The 18,109-nt window shown below is 43.5% G+C and overlaps 2 protein-coding genes across 8 annotated transcripts in view; one reads left to right on the top strand and one right to left on the bottom strand.

Moving 5' to 3' along the window:
* Positions 1–2,004, bottom strand: part of FBXO16 (F-box protein 16) — a 65,665-nt gene extending 63,661 nt beyond the window's left edge. For all 5 annotated transcript variants that reach the window (XM_070068246.1, XM_070068247.1, XM_070068250.1 and 2 more), the window contains exon 1: positions 580–2,004. The gene's annotated coding sequence lies outside the window, so the exon portion shown is untranslated. The remainder of the gene's footprint in view (positions 1–579) is intronic.
* Positions 2,005–2,066: 62 nt separating this feature from the next.
* Positions 2,067–18,109, top strand: part of FZD3 (frizzled class receptor 3) — a 101,661-nt gene continuing 85,618 nt past the window's right edge. The window contains exons 1-2 of one of the 3 annotated variants that reach the window (XM_051842534.2): positions 2,068–2,230; positions 15,930–16,481. In XM_051842534.2, the coding sequence (XP_051698494.1) occupies positions 16,293–16,481 (189 nt within the window). In that variant the 5' untranslated portion in view covers positions 2,068–2,230; positions 15,930–16,292. Of the gene's footprint in view, positions 2,283–15,929; positions 16,482–18,109 lie in introns of all 3 variants that reach the window. The other 2 variants (XM_051842535.2, XM_070068245.1) reach the window with 2 other exon arrangements.

Raw genomic sequence — 18,109 nt, 5'->3', positions numbered from 1 at the left:
AATGCAAGGATAATTAATTACCGGAAAGCTCACCGTCCTGACAGCTGTGAGAAAACTACAAACAGGTGCTGGAGTATGCCAACAGTTCAAAATTCCACAACACAACTTCTTAGTTGCTTGGTCCATGTAAAGCAATTCTTATGGGCACCAGTTAAGAAAACAGCAATCAAAAAAAAAAAAAAAAAAAAAAAAAAAAAGAAAAGAAAAAAGAAAAAAAAAGAAAAAAGAAAGAAAAGAAAAAAGACTTGAACAAATGTACAAACCCTGTGTTTGTTTTCTGTCACTTGGTTTTCAAATAGGAAGCATCTGAGTTTCTCACATTTGAAAAAGAAAAGAGGTTGCTGCTTTCCTTAACAAAGGATCAGTGAGTGGCCAAACTGAAATTAGAACTTAGGTTGTCTTGAATTTCAGCCTAGTGGTTTTTCCACGTGACCAGGTAATATGTAAATGAATCAACAATGCCTTTGGGGCTTGAGGGGGTGGCCTGGGGTATACAGATGTAATACTAAATTACCATGCATTACCAGTTAACATTTATGGTTTCAAAACGGGTTCATCCAGAAAAGGGCCGGTTTTCACCTTGTCGGGAGTGCAGTGCTTTCTGTGAAGTTCGAGCTCATTAAATCCTTCTATTGGTGGTTACATCCTGGAAGGAGAGAGAGATGGGATCATAGAGGGGATCTCACTTATGCTTATTGGATTTGAATATTTTTATCCCCAAAAAGAAGGTCCCTTCTGTCTCTGCTCCTTCTGCACCTCCTCTCATCTTGCACCTCTGACTGCTGTTCCCACCAGGGAGTGTCACGCCGTTCCCACTGTGTTTAGTGAGCACATTTACACAGCCCAGAGGCTGTGATACTTCCACATTACTTTTTTTTTTTTTTTTTTTTTTTTGACAGGCAGAGTGGACAGTGAGAGAGAGAGACAGAGAGAAAGGTCTTCCTTTTGCCGTAGGTTCACCCTCCAATGGCCGCCGGGGCCATCCTCCACTGCACTCCCTGGCCACAGCAGAGAGCTGGCCTGGAAGAGGGGCAACTGGGACAGAATCCGGCGCCCCAACCGGGACTAGAACCCGGTGTGCCGGCGCCGAAAGGAGGAGGATTAGCCTAGTGAGCCGCGGCGCCGGCCTAAAAATCTTATAAAATACCCATAATGCAGAATTTATCATCTTAACTTTTCGTTTTGTTTTTCCTTCTAGCGGGCCGGCTCCGGGTTGTAACCATTTTCACTAAGTGTGCAATTCAGTAGTATTAAGTACGTTCACAATGTTGCATTACTTTAAGCCCTGTGTGCTACCCACGAGAGAAAGGACAGTTAAAACGGGGCAGTAAAAAGAAAAACAGCCGTGACTTTGAATGAATCCAGACTGCCCTTTAAAACTCGGCGTGGCGTGGGGCAAGTCAAACAACCTTTCTTGGCATGCTTTTCTCCTCGTCTGAAAAATGAGACGTTCGATTTAGATGATCTCTAAGGATTCTTTCATCTTTCCGATAGTTCCCATATGTGTGTGTGTAAAGGGAGAGACAGGGAGACATTTCCTAAGGCGCCAAAGATGGAGCAGGCCCCCAGGAACCACAAGCCCCACCTGCTCCCTGAGGTTCTGAGGATGTAAACTACTGCTGGGCGAGCCTCTCGCTCCCGGCTGCTCTGCAACACGCCAGAGCGCGGGCCTCCACCTGCCTGAAGCTCACCCTCAGCCCCGGAGCCTGCCCCAGACCACTCCCCACCCCCGGGGTCCTGGGATCAGCACGCGAGGCCTCAGACCAGACTTCTCGGTGGTCTTTCAAGAACAGCCTCCCAGGCTGCCGTGACTGTCTGTCGCTGCGCTGTTGCAGCAGAGGAAGGAGTGCTTTGCAAGAATGGTTGAGTGCATTTCGGACGAACGCCTGTAGAAACGGGAACGACCACGCAGGTGCCTGGCAGCTCAAGGCGTCGTCACCCACGGCGCGAGGAAGCCAACAACGAAGCGCGCTGGGCGGACACCGAACAGCCAGGCTCAAAATGGGAGCGCCGGCCCCCAGTGTGCGCTGTGCGCCTGCGCCGTGCGTGCGCGCGCACTCGCGCACTCGCTCCCCGAGCCGCGCACCCTGGCGCTCGCGAAAGCTCGCGGTCGCGTTGCTCCTAAGCGCGCGCAAGCGGTCCTCGGCCGCTCCGGGTACCTAAGGGACGCGCGGCCGGCGGCGGCCGGCGCTGCATCCCCCCACCTTGGAGCGGGGCGCCGAGGTCTGAGGTGAGCTCTGACGCGTGCGTTCCCCCGGACCGGCTGGGCGGGAAAGGAAGCGGTGAGTGTGGAGAATGAACCGCCGCCGCCGCGGCTGCCTGCCGCTTCGCCTAACCCTGCGCGGGGGAGCCGCCGCCAGCGGCGGAGGCAGTAGGCACCTCCTCCTCAGGGATCGTTCTTTTCGTCGCGGCCAAAACAAAAGCCTTGGGCGCTGGGCTGTGGCGGGTGTCTGAGGGGCTTCTCGGGAGCGGGCCCGGGCCCCAGGTGGGGGGCTTCGGGGGTCGGGGCCGCCGAGTTTGGGGCTGGGAGCTAAGGTGGGGAGGTGCCCTGGGAGACGGTTAACCCCGTCGGTCCTGAGCCTGCGCTGGGCAACCTGTGCGAGTGTGGCCCGCCGCGTCCTCCTCCCTCGCGACCCAGACCCTGCGTGGGGCGGGCAGGGGCCCGGCCCGAGCCGCTCCTGCGCCCGGCGCCGCGGGGGCGTCAGTGGAAGGACAATGCACCCGGGGCTCCCGCGCCGCCCGCACTCGGGCAGCCCCAGACGTGCGGCGAGAGTCGCCCCTGGCCGGGACCCGTTTTGGCACCGGGCCGACCTTTCCCGTCCGGTGCCCAAAAGTTGTCCCCTCCAGCTCGTCCGTTTGCAAAGTCTGTTGCTGCGTCCCCTGTGCCTGCTCCGGCTGCCCCCTATATGGTGGCCGTGTTTCCCACGGGGTGGGTTTCGTTGGATCAGCAATAGATGGCCCCTGAAATAAAGGCGCTGTTCTGAGATCAGGCAAGGTTAACTCGTCTTGTGTCGTTTGAAGAAATGTAAACATCTTCCTGGAGGCTCTCTGCATCTTGGGAGTCTTAGAGTTAGGTGCCTCTCCTCTAAGAGAAAGATGGCTTTTTTTTTTTTTTAATAGACAAAAGTGTATGCCATTAATTTAGGCAGAGCAGTGGACTTAAAGTTGAAAGATACCTATCCCATGAAAGAGGTACAGTTTTATTGCTCAGTGTGAAATGAAAATTTCAATTTTGGTTCCCTTTTCAATTTTGATAGATGGAGCAGCAGAGCAGACCAGCCACATCAGCAAGTGCGCTGTAAAAGAATTCAAACAAAATCATGTTTTAGAAAAGTAGTTTTGCTAGACCTGGAATATTTATTAATGGGAATTGAGTTACTCTGCAAAGCCAGTAACATAAGAGCAAGGAAACAAAGACCTGACTGACATTGAGGATGTAACCACCCTCCCTCCTCAGCTTTCTTTTAGCCTTCGGTGGTTTGCTGGTAGCTGGGTTTTTGTTTTGTTTTGTATTAGGGGCTGGAAAAGGAACAGATAAATCCTTAGTTCTGTTGTGAAGAAGCAGTTACTCTGAAGATAACAGGATCTTTACTTTTAAACAAATCAGCAGTATCTCCCACCCCACCCGCAAGAAAAAACCCAAAACACATTTACTTGAGCTAATAAATCACGATATAAAGATAAACAGATTCAGAATAAGGGAGCCTAGGAAAGATGTGTACAAGCATCACTGGGTGGGTTTCGAGGGGTAGAGCCTGGGAGATCAGGCAGTCCTGGGAAGGATAGAGCTGAAGAGAGCATGTAATTAACAGGCAGCCCTTTCTTCTCTTATCATGTTGCCCCATGTGAGTATTCACCTCCCAAATGCTTTGAAACTATTAGGGAAATAAATTGTTGATAAAACCTACCATTTTATCCTGTCTTTCCTCCTCCTTTTTTTCCTTATCTGCTACTAATATTCTCCATCTTCATCTCTCTTCTAAATCTGTAATGGTGTCCCATTAATAAAAGGACAAGAAAGGGCTAGGCTTTTTTTTTTTTTTTTTTTTTAAGGCATTCCTCATCTTAGCTACTATATTTCGTTGAGCTTTATTTGTACTTTGAGCATGTAGGTGGATTTTTCTTAGGAGTTTCATAATTGAGATATTTGAAGTAGAGAGAGTTGAAGGGAATTTAATAGCAAAGTGCACATTCTTTCTTTGTGTAGTATAATGTGAAAGCTTTATCACTGAAGGAAACTGGAGTGTTTTTGTTCACAATAAGTTGTCTGTTTCCCACTTGACCTAAGGAAAAGCTATCTACCCAACTTACATTTCATATTAGTTTGTTAGTAAAATGGTAACATTTTAGACTGCAAAACTTGTAAGCATATTAGTTGGTTAATGTTAGGCTGCCATTGACTTTATCTTCATAAGGAGACAGGTGATAGGAGACAGTTCTCAATGCATCTTTACCTTCTTTCACAAAGGAGAGAGATTTTGGCCCCAGAGTTTTTTGTCCTACCCCTCATCTCTCCCCCAGACTCTGGAAGTATGTCTGCTTAAAAGCCACAGCAGTGCACAAAAAGACAAAGATTTCAGAAATACTTGCTGGAGACATTATCCATTGCAGGTTGAGGGAAAATATTTGTAGCAGGGTCTGGAGGAAAGAAATGAAGTTTTCAGTAGTAATATCTCTCTAAGGTTAGGAATACATATCTGAAGAGTAACAGCTATTCACTGGCTAGGTAAGAGTTTTAACTATTGTATCAAATATGAATTTTCTCTTTGCTTTCTAATTCATCATGTAAGAACTATAGACAATTTGGTGGATATAAAGAATACTTTGCAAAGGAAGTTTGAGATGAGTATAACTGGACCAGGGGGTTTAAAAAAGTAAATTCTGGTTCTTGGATTTTATCTCACTGAAATAATTCTGTAGTCAAAGCATACAGACCATACAACCATGTTAGGGGGAAGAAGCAGAGCCTTGATATTTTTTCATGAGTAGATTTTAATTGGAAAGGGAAGCCTGGTTGGAATTCCAGCTTCTTTTTTTAAGTCATCTTCTATCTTTTAACTTAGTTTTATTTTCAAGTTAATTTTGAAAATCTTCTGTTTTCTTTAGTCTTAGTAATTTGTAAATTGGACTGAATTTTGATGCCTACCATTCACTTAAATTTTGAACATAATATCTGTTTTGTTTTTTTAAGCCTTATCAGTCAACACTCTGAAGGATTAGATTATTTATTATAATTAGTAGATGATTAGATGGGCTTTAAAAATTAGAGAGGTGAAGTAGGGAAGGTAAGAAAAGAGATATATGTACTTTGAGATTAATAGAAGTTTAAGACCTATGAATTAAATATGAAGCTATATAAAGTTCCTTCTGGTAACTAAGAGGTAATATTCTGAGAATGAATTTATTCTGTAAACAAGATATGAGAAACAAAAGACCAAACATCATTTGTTCTTTAGGAATCGTAACACTCGAGCAGTGAATATACTCTGCATATTTTGTCTAAAAGTAATTTCCTAGAGAGAAGAAACAGTTGTTTAGAGGTAGTCATTGTTAATCCTTGCAATGTATTCTTGGGAAGAGGAGTCAGTCTGAAAGACAAAGAGTATCCCTTTTCTTCCCAACCTAGCCACTGTGTAGTCCAGCATTTACTTTGAGACAAACCTTTAGATGTATTTCTGAATTGGAAATATGTAACCTGCATTTATACATTTCCAAGAATTTTAAATTAAACAGAGAATGATGAAATGGATACTTTTCTATAAAGAAAATGTTAGAATAGTTACTCATCATAATCTTTTGTTTCGGGGCCCTCTTGACAAGTCCTTAGTGTCTACTTTTCTCATTGTTTCTTCTGGAATTCAGCCTGCTTTCCTCATTTCAGTTGCTACCTCCTGCTTTCCCAGCTGAATTATTTGAGCATGACTTTGTAACCAGCTTAGGAAGACAGTCTTCCGAAGTTACATCTCCCCCCATTATTGCTGTCCTTTTGGACAAATACTCAGCTGATTTTATTTTAAGGGCTTTTGCTTTTTATCACCAGAAGAGTGATATATAACAGTTGGGGATATCGGAGTCCTGGTGTTATAATTCATAAAAATGGAAATGTGTAAACTTAAAAGTATCTAGGCCTTTTTGTTTTCTGATGGAATGTTAACCAAGTGACTTAACCAATTGTGTCCCATCATCCTACATATAGGACTCCTATAGACTTAAATTGGGCAATAAATATAGCACCGATGGTCACTTTGAAACATTATGTCCTTGAAATATTTGCAGAATTGAAAACTTGGAAGTTAATGGGTTAATCTGAAGTCATTTTCCAAATGTTTTGTATTGTTCTATGAAGAAGTGAATTGCCTCTTCTTGCACAGATAATGCATGAAGAGTTGTTGCCATAGCATTCACACTGTGCTGGCCCCTAATCCCTGAAGTTGTTCACTATACTTATGTTCACCCAGTAGGTCTCATTCAGTTGAAATACTGTATGGTCTTACAGTAAAACATATGATAGTATCAGCAAGAATGCCAAAAACACTAGTTCATCCTTAATGACTTGCTGTATTTTGGCAGAATTTCTTTAGGTCCAGATTCTTGTTGATGCCCTGCAGCTCTGGAGCTTTACCATAGAGCTTTTCCGCAGATGATCTTCCCTTAGGAAAAATGACACAGTCACATGAGCCTGGAAAAGCAGATATTATGTTACAGAAGAGTGATTGGGGATATATACTAAAAGTTTCTCAAAATGTGTGTAACATTTGATTGAGTTTTAGGGGATTTGATTTTTTTTTTTTTTTTTTTTTCAGTGTTGAAAAGTCAGTTTTTGGGTCCAGCACTGTGGCGTAGCAGGTAAAGCCTCCACCTGCATCCCATATGGGTGCCAGTTCAAGTCCTGGCTGCTCCACTTCCGATCCAGCTCTCTGCTATGGCCTGGGAAAACAGTGGAAGGTGGCCCAAGTCCTTGGGCCCCTGCACCCACGTGGGAGACCTGGAAGAAGCTCCTGGCTCCTGGCTGCGGATTGGCACAGCTCCGGCCGTTGTGGCCATCTGGGGAGTGAACCAGTGGATGGAAGACCTCTCTCTCTCACTCTCTGTCCCTGCCTCTCTGTAACTATTCCTTTCAAATGGATAAATAAATAAATCTTAAAAAAAAAAAAAAAAAAAAAAAAAAAGCTCTGGGCAATAAAGTCCTCAAGTGAGAGAGAAACAATAGGGGAAAAAAAAGTCAACTTTTAACTCCTACTAAATTGATCACTTTTTTCTTGTTACTGCCTACAGTAAGGCATTAGTGTGCTTTTCTGCTTGTTGCTTAATTAGTAGCTATAAACCAGTCATTTAGTATTTATTCTATTTATTTATTTATTTATTTTTTAATTTTTTTTGACAGGCAGAGTGGACAGAGAGAGAGAGACAGAGAGAAAGGTCTTCCTTTTGCCGTTGGTTCACCCTCCAATGGCCGCCGCGGCCGGCGCGCTGCGGCCGGCGCACCACGTTGATCCAATAGCAGGAGCCAGGAGGCAGGTGCTTTTCCTGGTCTCCCATGGGGTACAGGGCCCAAGCACCTGGGCCATCCTCCACTGCACTCCCTGGCCACAGCAGAGAGCTGGCCTGGAAGAGGGGCAACCGGGACAGAATCCGGCGCCCCAACTGGAACTAGAACCCAGTGTGCCGGCTCCGCTAGGCAGAGGATTAGCCTAGTGAGCTGCGGCGCCGGCCTTAGTATTTATTCTATTTTTTTAAAGATTTATTTATGTATTAGAGAGGCAAAGAGAGGGAGAGAGGTCTTCCATTCACTGATTCACTCTCCAGATGGCCACAACAGCCAGAGCTGCGCCAATCCAAAGGCAGGAGCAAGAAGCTTCTTCCAGGTTTCCCATGTGGGTACAGGGCCCCTAGGAATTGGGCCGTCTTCTGCTTTCCCAGGCCATAGCAGAGAGCTGGATCAGAAGTAGAGTAGCTGGAACTTGAACCGGCGCCCATATGAGATGCTGATGCTGCAGGCGGAGGCTTTACCCACTCTGCCACAGTGCCAGCCCCTAGTGTTTATTCTTGTCATCTAGTCAGTACACATCTACAGATTTAGTAGTTAATTTTCCATATACAAAATAATGGGGACTGGGCTGTGGCGTAGCGGGTGGGGCCGCCGCTTGTGCTGGCATCCCGTATGGGTGCTGGTTTGGGTCCCAGCTGCTCCACTTCCGATCCAGCTCTCTGCTGTGGCCTGGGAAAGCAGTGGAAGATGACCCAAGTCCCTTGGACCTCTACACCCATGTGGGAGACCCTGGGGAAGTTCCTGGCTCCTGGCATTGGATCAGCCTAGTTCTGGCTGTTGCAGCCAATTGGGGATTGAACCAGCGGATAGAAGACATTCTTTCTCTCTCTTTCTCTCTTTCTTTCTTTCTCTCTGCCTCTCCTCTCTCTGTGTAACTCTGACTTTCAAATAAAATTAAAAAAAAATAATAATGTAAGTTTTCATAAAATTCCATACAGCATTTATAATATTTTATCTTTAAAAAAATTGAAAGTTTTATTATATTCTATGTATATCATTTTTTTTTTCAGAAAAAAATGGGAATACAAGATGCATGTTCTATAAACTTTTTTTTTAAGATTTATTCATTTGAAAGGCAGAATTAGAGAGATCTTCTATCTGCTGGATCATTCTCCAGCCAAGGCTGAGGAGCTTCATCTGGGTTTCCCACATGGGTAGCAGGGGCTCAAACACTTGGTCTTCCTCCACTGGTTTTGCCAGGCCATTAACAGGGAGCTGGATCAGAAATGGGGATGCCAGCATCACAGGTGGCTGCTTTACTTGCTGTGCCACAATGTGGGCCCCTATAAACTTTTTTAATTTAATTTTTTTACTAATTGTATTGTTATTGTCTTATCCTGTCAATAAATATAGGCCCCTGTTCATTATTCTTAGTGACTATATGTAATATTCCACTATGTAGCTGTACTGTAGTTTATTTTACCAGACCCTTATTGTAGACTTTTAGATTGTTTCCAGTTTTTATTTGTTTATTTGAAAAGCAGAGAGACAGTGAGAGAGAGATTGTCCAGTTCACTTCCCAAACGCCCACAACAGCCAAGGTTGGGCCAGGCCAAAGCTAGGAGCCAGGAACTCCATCCTGGGCTCTCACATGGGAAGCAAGCGCAGGAGTACTGGAGCATCATCCCCTGCCTTGCTAGGCACATTAGCATAGAGCTGGATCTAAGCGAGGATCCAGGACTCCAACTAGTGGCTCTGTTGAGGTGTCTTAGCCCAGTTTTTTATTTTTACAAATGTTATACTGATAGTTTCGTTATGAATCATATGTCTTAAGATTTGCTGGATCTAATTGTACATATTTTAAGGGCTTTTGTTATAAGTAGCCATTTTTATTTTTATTTTTTTTTTATTTTTATTTTTTGACAGGCAGAGTGGAGAGTGAGAGAGAGAGACAGAGAGAAAGGTCTTCCTTTGCCGTTGGTTCACCCTCCAATGGCCGCCGCGGCCGGCGCGCTGCGGCCGGCGCACCACGCTGATCCGATGGCAGGAGCCAGGAGCCAGGTGCTTCTCCTGGTCTCCCATGGGGTACAGGGCCCAAGCACCTGGGCCATCCTCCACTGCACTCCCTGGCCACAGCAGAGAGCTGGCCTGGAAGAGGGGCAACCGGGACAGAATCCGGCGCCCCAACCGGGACTAGAACCCGGTGTGCCGGCTCCGCTAGGCGGAGGATTAGCCTAGTGAGCCGCGGCGCCGGCCGCCATTTTTTAAAAAGTATAATCTTTCACATTCCCACCCAAAGTATTTGAAAATGTTGATTATATTCTTTTTCCCACACCCTTTCCTGTGCTGTTTTTCATATTATTTTTGCCCATTAATTGGTAAATATGTTATTTCATATTTATACTTACTGTTAATAGTAAAGGTAAATATCTTCTCATGTGTTTACTGTCTATTTGTATTCATTTTGTGAACTTTTGTCCTTTCCCCATTTTTCTGTTAAAGATATTCTTTATCTGCTATTTTTTTTTTAAATTATTTCATTGTGTAATTATGTATAAGTACATATTTACTCTTTTTAATTATCCTGCTTTAGGATAGCATTTCTCAGACCTGACTTACATAGTACTTGTAACCTGAGGTACTCATAAGAATGCATGTCAGCCGGCGCCGCGGCTCACTAGGCTAATCCTCCACCTAGCGGCGCCGGCACACCGGGTTCTAGTCCTGGTCGGGGTGCCGGATTCTGTCCCGGTTGCCCATCTTCCAGGCCAGCTCTCTGCTATGGCCCAAGTGCTTGGGCCCTGTACCCCATGGGAGACCAGGAGAAACACATGGCTCCTGCCTTCGGATCAGCGCGGTGTGCCGGCCGCAGCGGCCATTGGAGGGTGAACCAACGGCAAAGGAAGACCTTTCTCTCTGTCTCTCTCTCTCACTGTCCACTCTGCCTGTAAAAAAAAAAAAAAAAAGGCATGTCATTCTTCAGGATTCAGATTTTAAAGACCTGTGTGGGGGGATTCATGGATCTGCTATACTTTAAAATTAGAGAAGTGCTGTTTTAGGAGATATGAAATTCCTTAAGATCTTTGCTTTGCCTTTTTATTTTTTAATTTCACTGAATCCCACCATTGTTTTCGTTTGTTTTTTAAGATTTATTTATTTATTTGAAAGTCAGAGAAAGGGAAAGATGGACAGAGTGAAAGATGGCCTCAAAAGCTCGGGTGGTATCAAGCCAAAGCCAGGAGCCAGGAGCTCCATCTGGGCCTCCCTTGTGGGTGGCAGGGGCTCAAACACTTGGGCCATTCTCTGCTGCTTTTCCCAGACCATTATTAGCAGGGAGCTGTACTAGAAGGGGAGCAATCAGGACACAAACTGGTACCCATCTGGGATCCTGGCTTCACAGGTGGCAGCTTTACCAACTATACCACAATGCCAGCCCTGTTTTTTTTCCCTTTTAATCATAAATTACAGTTTTGCCATTTTAAGATTAGTCTTTCTACATCTTGACAAATTTTACAAAAGCTTTTGGTATATAGTAATTTGGATTATGCAGTATAAAGAAGCACCTTTATCTTAGATTGTTGGAAGCTTCTGTTGCAGATAAGTCAAAAGGAATAATTGAGAGAAAATCAGGTAAAATAGATGGAGTAAGCAGGAGTATAAGGGGGAAATTTTATCAGTTTATTTTTTAATTTATTTATTATCCTTTCAAGTTGCATTTATTTTGTTCTGAATTTATTCCTGAGCCACAAGTTTTTGTGTCTTCAGTTTCTTCTGGGATATCTTTTCCGTTTTTGCCACCACCTCTTCTGATTTAGAAACAATTTGTTATTCCTTTTCAATGAGGATCATCTTAAGATAAAATTGAGAGCTCTTGTATGGGTTCATCTGACTGTAAGTTTTGTAGGTACAGTGGCACATTTGGGTGCTTTGTACACCTGGATATGTTCAATGGTAAGAGAATCTTCACCCAGACTTTTAAGTTCAACGTCACCATCTACATTTTTAAGCATGTACAACAACCACCAGCCCTGTGTCTAGCCCCACTGTTTGGCCTGGACACACCTACTGACTCTACCATTTTATTTTATTTTTTTAAGGTTTACTTTTTTTTTTTTTTTAAGATTTATTTATTTGAAAGACAGAGTTACAGAGAGAGATAGAGACAGAGAGAGGGGTCTTCCTTCTGTTGGTTCACTCCCCAGATGGCCACAACAGCCAGAGCTGCACCAGTCCGAAGCCAAGAGCCAAGAGTTTCTTCCAGGTCTCCCAGGTGGGTTCAGGAGCCCAAGGACTTGGCCATTTTCTACTGCTATCCCAGGCCATAGCAAAGAGCTGGATTGTGGACTCGAACGGGCACTCATATGGGATGCTAGCACTTCAGGCCTGGGCTTTAAACCGCTGTGCCACAGTGCTGGCCCCAAACTACTCTTTTAACAACAGAATGGTACACACACTGCTGCTGCGGCTTTTCTTTTCTTTTCTTTTTTTTTTTTTTTTTTTTTTTTAAGATTTATTTATTTATTTGACTGTCAGGGTGTTAACACAGAGGAAGAGACAGAGAGAGAGATCTTCCATCTGCTGATGCACTCACCAGATGGCCACAACAGCCAGCACTGGGCCAGGCGGAAGCCAAGAGCTTCTTCCAGGTCTCCCACATGAGTGCAAGGGTCCAAGGACTTATACCATCTTCCACTGCTTTTCAGGCCATTAGCAGGGTGCTGTATCAGAAGTGCAGCAGCCAGGACTTGAACCAGCACCCACATGGGATGCCGGTTCTGCAGGTGGAGGCTTTACCTACTAAGCCGCAGCACTGGGCCCCACATTGTTTCTTTTTCTTTTTTAAGATTTATTATTTAAGATTATTTATTTATTTGAAAGAGTTACACAGATTGAGAAGGAGAGGCAGAGAGAGAGAGAGGGAGGGAGGGAGAGAGAGAGAGAGGTCTTTCAAATGCTGGTTCACTCCCCAGTTGGCCACAACAGCTGGAGCTGTGCTGATCCGGAGCCAGGAGCTTCTTCTGGGTTTCCCACATGGGTTGAGGGGCGCTTGAGCCGTCTTCTGCTGCTTTCCCAGGCCATAGCAGAGAATTGCATTGGAAATGGAGCAGCTGGGTCTCGAACAGGTGCCCATATGGGATGCCATTACTGCAGGTGGTGGCCTTACCCACTATGCCACAGCGACGACCGCCTACATTGCTTCTTTAATGTCACATCTTTTGAATACTTAATGGCTTTGCATTTATGCAAAGCCTTGATGGCCTGGGAAGTTTCTCAAGTGCTCATAAAGTGAACACGAAGATTTACATTATTCTATGGGGTTTTCTGGGTCAAGTGAGTGGTGAACCGTTTTCACAGATCACCTGAGACCGCTTACAGGAAGAGGAAGAGGCCTTATCAAGTTTTAAAACCCAGTAATGTATTGCTCAGGTATTTCCTCAAAATTTTTTTTGACAGGCAGAGTGGACAGTGAGAGAGAGAGACAGAGAGAAAGGTCTTCCTTTGCCGTTGGTTCACCCTCCAATGGCCGCCGCGGCCAGCGTGCTACGGCCGGCGCACCACGCTGATCCAAAGGCAGGAGCCAGGTGCTTCTCCTGGTCTCCCATGTGGTGCAGGGCCCAAGCACTTGGGCCATCCTCCACTGCACTCCCTGGCCACAGCAGAGAGCTGGCCTGGAAGAGGGGCAACCGGGACAGAATCCGGCGCCCCAACCGGGACTAGAACCCGGTGTGCCGGCGCCGCTAGGCAGAGGATTTGCCTGTTGTGCCGCGGCGCCGGCCCTTCCTCAAACTTTTTATGATGGTCTTCTTTGAGCCCTAAGTTTGAAACCTATAAGTGCTTTAACAGATTAGTCTAAATGAAATTTTTGGAATTCTTGGTATCATTAAATACATATTCAGTAGGGAGCAGTATACCCTTTAATTATTTTAGTTGCAAGCAGATGAACATGCTGTATAAGCAGTAAACTACAAAGACTGAACTTACATGGATATTTTAACACTATAATCAAATAAAGCTTTCAACAGTTACTTAACACACATTTAATGATAGGCATAATGATTACCATACTACATGGTAGTTAAGCTTAAATAGGTTTTTAACTATGTTTGATATCGATTTCTGTAACTAGTCCTCAACATTTCTGGGGCTAACCTGAAGGAGAAAAACCTACGACAGACCAAGCTACAGCTGGTGCTGTAGTGTAGTAGGCTAAGTCTCTGCATGGGTTGCCAGCATCACATATGGCTGCTGGTTCGTTTCCTGGCTGCTCCTCTTCCAATTCAGCTCTCTGTTATGACCTGAGAAAGCAGTAGAAGATGGCCCAGGTGCTTGGCCCCCTGTACTCAAGTGGGAGATTCAGGAGAAGCTCCTGAGTTCAGATCAGCTTAGCTCTGGCCTTTGTGGCCATCTGGGGAGTGAACCAGTGGATGGAAGACCTCTCTGTCTGTCTCTCTGTCTCTCTCTCTCGCTCTGTAATTCTACCTCCTAAATAAATAAGTAAAAATGTGTAAAACAACAAAAAATCTCTTGTGGAGAAAATAAGCTTTTGAGCCAACATTGCTCATAAACTTAATATTCCTAATTCTGGACTTCCATTTTTCCTTCCATTCAAGACTGTCTACTAGAGGGAGAAATTGGGAAAATTTGGCCAGGTTTTACTTTTTCTAAATAGTTGTCTGCCTGTAACTGAAGCTTGAGATGCAGAGGTCCCAATCATTGGTAATTAGTTCATGAATGACAGTTTCTTTCCCTGCTTAAGCCAAACCAGGTCTCAAGGTCTAAGCTGACTCTGGTGCTAGTATTTGAGTTGTCCTGTTAATCTGGATCTCTTAGAGTTTCTGGAGCTGAATTTCTTATCTTTTGCCAACCTAAGCTCTTCACAAAAGACACAAGAATATCAAGTACATATGGAACAAAATGAAATAAAAGCAAAGCTAATGCCATTCCTAAAGCAAATCAAACGGTGATAGGTTAGAATATGCTTTCTGTATACCAGACCTGCCATTTATTCTGCACATAGCATATGAGCCCCGATCTGAAACTCAATGAAATTAGCTGAGAATCATTCCTATTCCTGTTATGACTTTGTAGGGATGTTTTTGATTATCTCTGCAGCATGGCTATGTGTAATGGCCATTTGTTAGTGAAATGTTTCTAATTCAAGGGCTGTGTCTATGGTATTAAATTTTTTGCATTTCTAAAATGATGATGTAATGTTAGAATAAAAATCCTGGGCCAGTGCCATGGCTCCCTAGGCTAATCCTCTGCCTGCGGTGCCGGCACCCCAAGTTCTAGTCCCGTTGCTCCTCTTCCAGTCCAGCTCTCTGCTGTGGCCCGGGAGGGCAATGGAGGATGACCCAGGTGCTTGGGTCCCTGCACCCGTATGGGAGACCAGGAGGAAGCACCTGGCTTCTGGCTTCGGATCAGTGCAGCACTGGCCGTAGTGGCCATTAGGGGATTGAACCAACGGAAGGAAGACCTTTCTCTCTGTCTCTCTCACTGTCTATAACTCTTTGTCTCTCTCTCTTTCTCTCACTGTCTAACTCTGCCTGTCAAAAAAAAAAATAAAATAAAATAAAAATCCTGATATACTTTCAGAACTTTGTCAGTTCCGGTATTGGTTGGTAAAGATACGATTTGTAATCCTATAATAAAAATACTTAATGTTTGATATACCACTTCACTATTTATAAAGTAATTTTGAATATATTATCTCATAGCTCACTCATACATCATCCCTGTAAAAGGTAGTACTGGAATAATTCTTCAGAATAAAAATTCTGGGTTTAGAAAAGTAAAGTGATATATGCTTATAGTCACACAGCTAGTTGTAAGAGGCTTGAATCTAACTTTTTTGGCAGATGCTTTCTGCCAAATCAACTAATGTTGATTACAGTGTTAATGATTAAAATGCATACCATATGTTTTAAGTGTAATATTTTAGGTTATAATAAATATTTAAATAAATTTTAGGACAAAAGTCCGTTCAGAATGGGCCAGTTGTATTTTGTGACTAATGAAAAACTGTCACCATAGACAAGATATTAAGCCATGCATTATATTAGAAACTGGGGAAAGAAAATTAAATTTGCCTTTAAATGCTAGTTAAGTGGGGCTGGAAGGCTCCAAACATAAAGAATTAGAAATGCTAATTACCTGATTTAATCAGTTCACACTGTATACATTGTTGAAGTATTCTGTACCCTATAAATGTATAATTATTACATGTTAATCAAAATTTTTAATGCTGTTTAAGGACTATTTTAGTATATATAATATAAATTATAAGCAGAAAAGCTACATTGTATCTTTATGGTATATCCATGTATTTTATGTTTTAGATCAGTGTGATATTTCTTATCCAAAGGTCTTGATGCTTATTTCACAGTATTTTGAGAGGATATCACTAATTTCTCCCATTTTTTAAAAATAATTTTTTCAGATATTCTACTAAAAGGAAGAAATATTCTACTAAAAGGAATAAATAGCTCTTCTCCTAAGATGGAATCTGTGGTGTGGGAATGTGGCTGATCAACTTGATTTATTGGTCATATGTGCCCTATGTAATAAAATGGAAAGAAGAGACAAGATGATGTCACTTTCCCATATTGTGAAACCAAAACAAATGCCTTTTGTGAGACCAAGCTAACAAACCTCTGACAGTGCAAGAGTATTTAACTGTTGAAGAACTTTACAATAAGATATTAGAAGAAGTACTTTCAAGCCGAGACCTGCAGGTGTACACAGATCTAAAATTCAGATTGAGTAGGCTGATCATCCGAAATCTCATTCAGATCCAGGAAGGATGGCAATGAGTTGGATTCTCTTCTCTCTTTGGCCCTTGACCATGTTTGTGGGGCCTGTAAATGGGCACAGTTTGTTTTCTTGTGAACCTATTACCTTGAGGATGTGCCAAGATTTGCCTTATAATACCACCTTCATGCCTAATCTTCTGAATCATTATGACCAACAAACGGCAGCTTTAGCAATGGAGGTAAGACTTGATCTCTTCTTTGACATATTTTCCAAAATGACTGGTATTTTACCCTATCAATTGTTCTAATGAATGTGTTTGATAAGGGAAAAATATGCTATTTTAATTGTATCTTATGCATTAAAAATTTACATATTTTGGTTCAGACTCTAATGGATTGAGGAATTCATGTTTGGAGAAAGCTATACTTTTTTTTTTTTTTTTTTTTTTACAGGCAGAGTGGACAGTGAGAGAGAGAGAGACAGAGAGAAAGGTCTTCCTTTACCGTTGGTTCACCCTCCAATGGCTGCTGTGGCTGGCGCGCTGTGTCCGGCGCACCATGCTGATCCAAAGGCAGGAGCCAGGTGCTTCTCCTGGTCTCCCATGGGGTGCAGGGCCCAAGCACTTGGGCCATCCTCCACTGCCTTCCCAGGCCACAGCAGAGAGCTGGCCTGGAAGAGGGGCAACCGGGGCAGAATCCGGCGCCCCGACCAGGACTAGAACCCAGTGTGCCAGCGTCGCAAGGCGGAGGATTAGCCTAGTGAGCCGTGGCGCCGGCCCACTTTTTTTTAGACATTGTACGTTTACAAAGAAATTTCAAACTCTGTAATATAGAAGACATTCAGAAGTTTAAAATTGGCCAAGTTATTATATGATTATACTTCTTCTGTTATTTAGCTAATAAAATACTTCAGATAAAGAGCAGAATATAATATGATTCACAATTCACTGACTAAATTTTGAAAATAATGTGATTCTTAAAAATAAGTTCTTCAACCATTAGGCTATGGTATTTGAATTCTTTTAAATACTTAAGATGACCAAGTACTTCTTGGTCATGCTTTGTTCATATCAACTGAAGAATAACTACCAAGAAATGGAAAACTTCTGTTATGTGAATTATTTGTGCCTGGCCTCTCAGAATTTTATGAAAATTTCTTGCCTTATTTGAATTTTTCTAATGGTAATTCTTTCTTTAGATATTTCTTTATGATTTTATTTAAGTAACTATGACAAGCCAATGTTTATAGTAAATAGTAAGTTTAAATATTGTCCATAATGGTTTTAGAATTTTGGACAAGAACATATTTACTGGGTAAGAATCGGAAGGCAGAAGCAGTGGTTGTAAGAAGCATGCATTTCCGCCGGCACCGCAGCTCACTAGGCTAATCCTCCGCCTGCGGCACCGGTACTCTGGGTTCTAGTCCCGGTCGGGGCACCGGATTCTGTCCTGGTTGCTCCTCTTCCAGTCCAGCTCTCTGCTGTGGCCTGGGAAGGCAGTGGAGGATGGCCCAAGTGCTTGGGCCCTGCACCCAAATGGGAGACCAGGAGGTAGCACCTGGCTCCTGACTTTGGATGGGCGCTGCGCACCGGCTGTAGCAGCCATTTGGGGGGTGAACCAATGGAAGAAAGACATTTCTCTCTGTTTCTCTCACTGTCTAACTCTGCCTGTCAAAAAAACATGCATTTGAGGGTTGAACAACCTGGGCTTCAATTCCAGCTGTACCAGTAGCCATATACTTTGGGAAAGTTATATGGGCTTTTTCACCATAGTCTCTTTGCTTATATAATAGAGCTAGTAATAATCACACAGGCTTCAAAACACAAGTTCAAATACACAAGTTCAAAATGAAAACACATGTGTATGT

Source organism: Oryctolagus cuniculus, chromosome 2 (genome assembly GCF_964237555.1).
Source record: "Oryctolagus cuniculus chromosome 2, mOryCun1.1, whole genome shotgun sequence".
Classification (NCBI taxonomy): Eukaryota; Metazoa; Chordata; class Mammalia; order Lagomorpha; family Leporidae; genus Oryctolagus; species Oryctolagus cuniculus.
The sequence above is the reverse complement of the archived record's forward strand: the minus strand, read 5'-3'. Positions and strand labels throughout refer to the sequence as shown.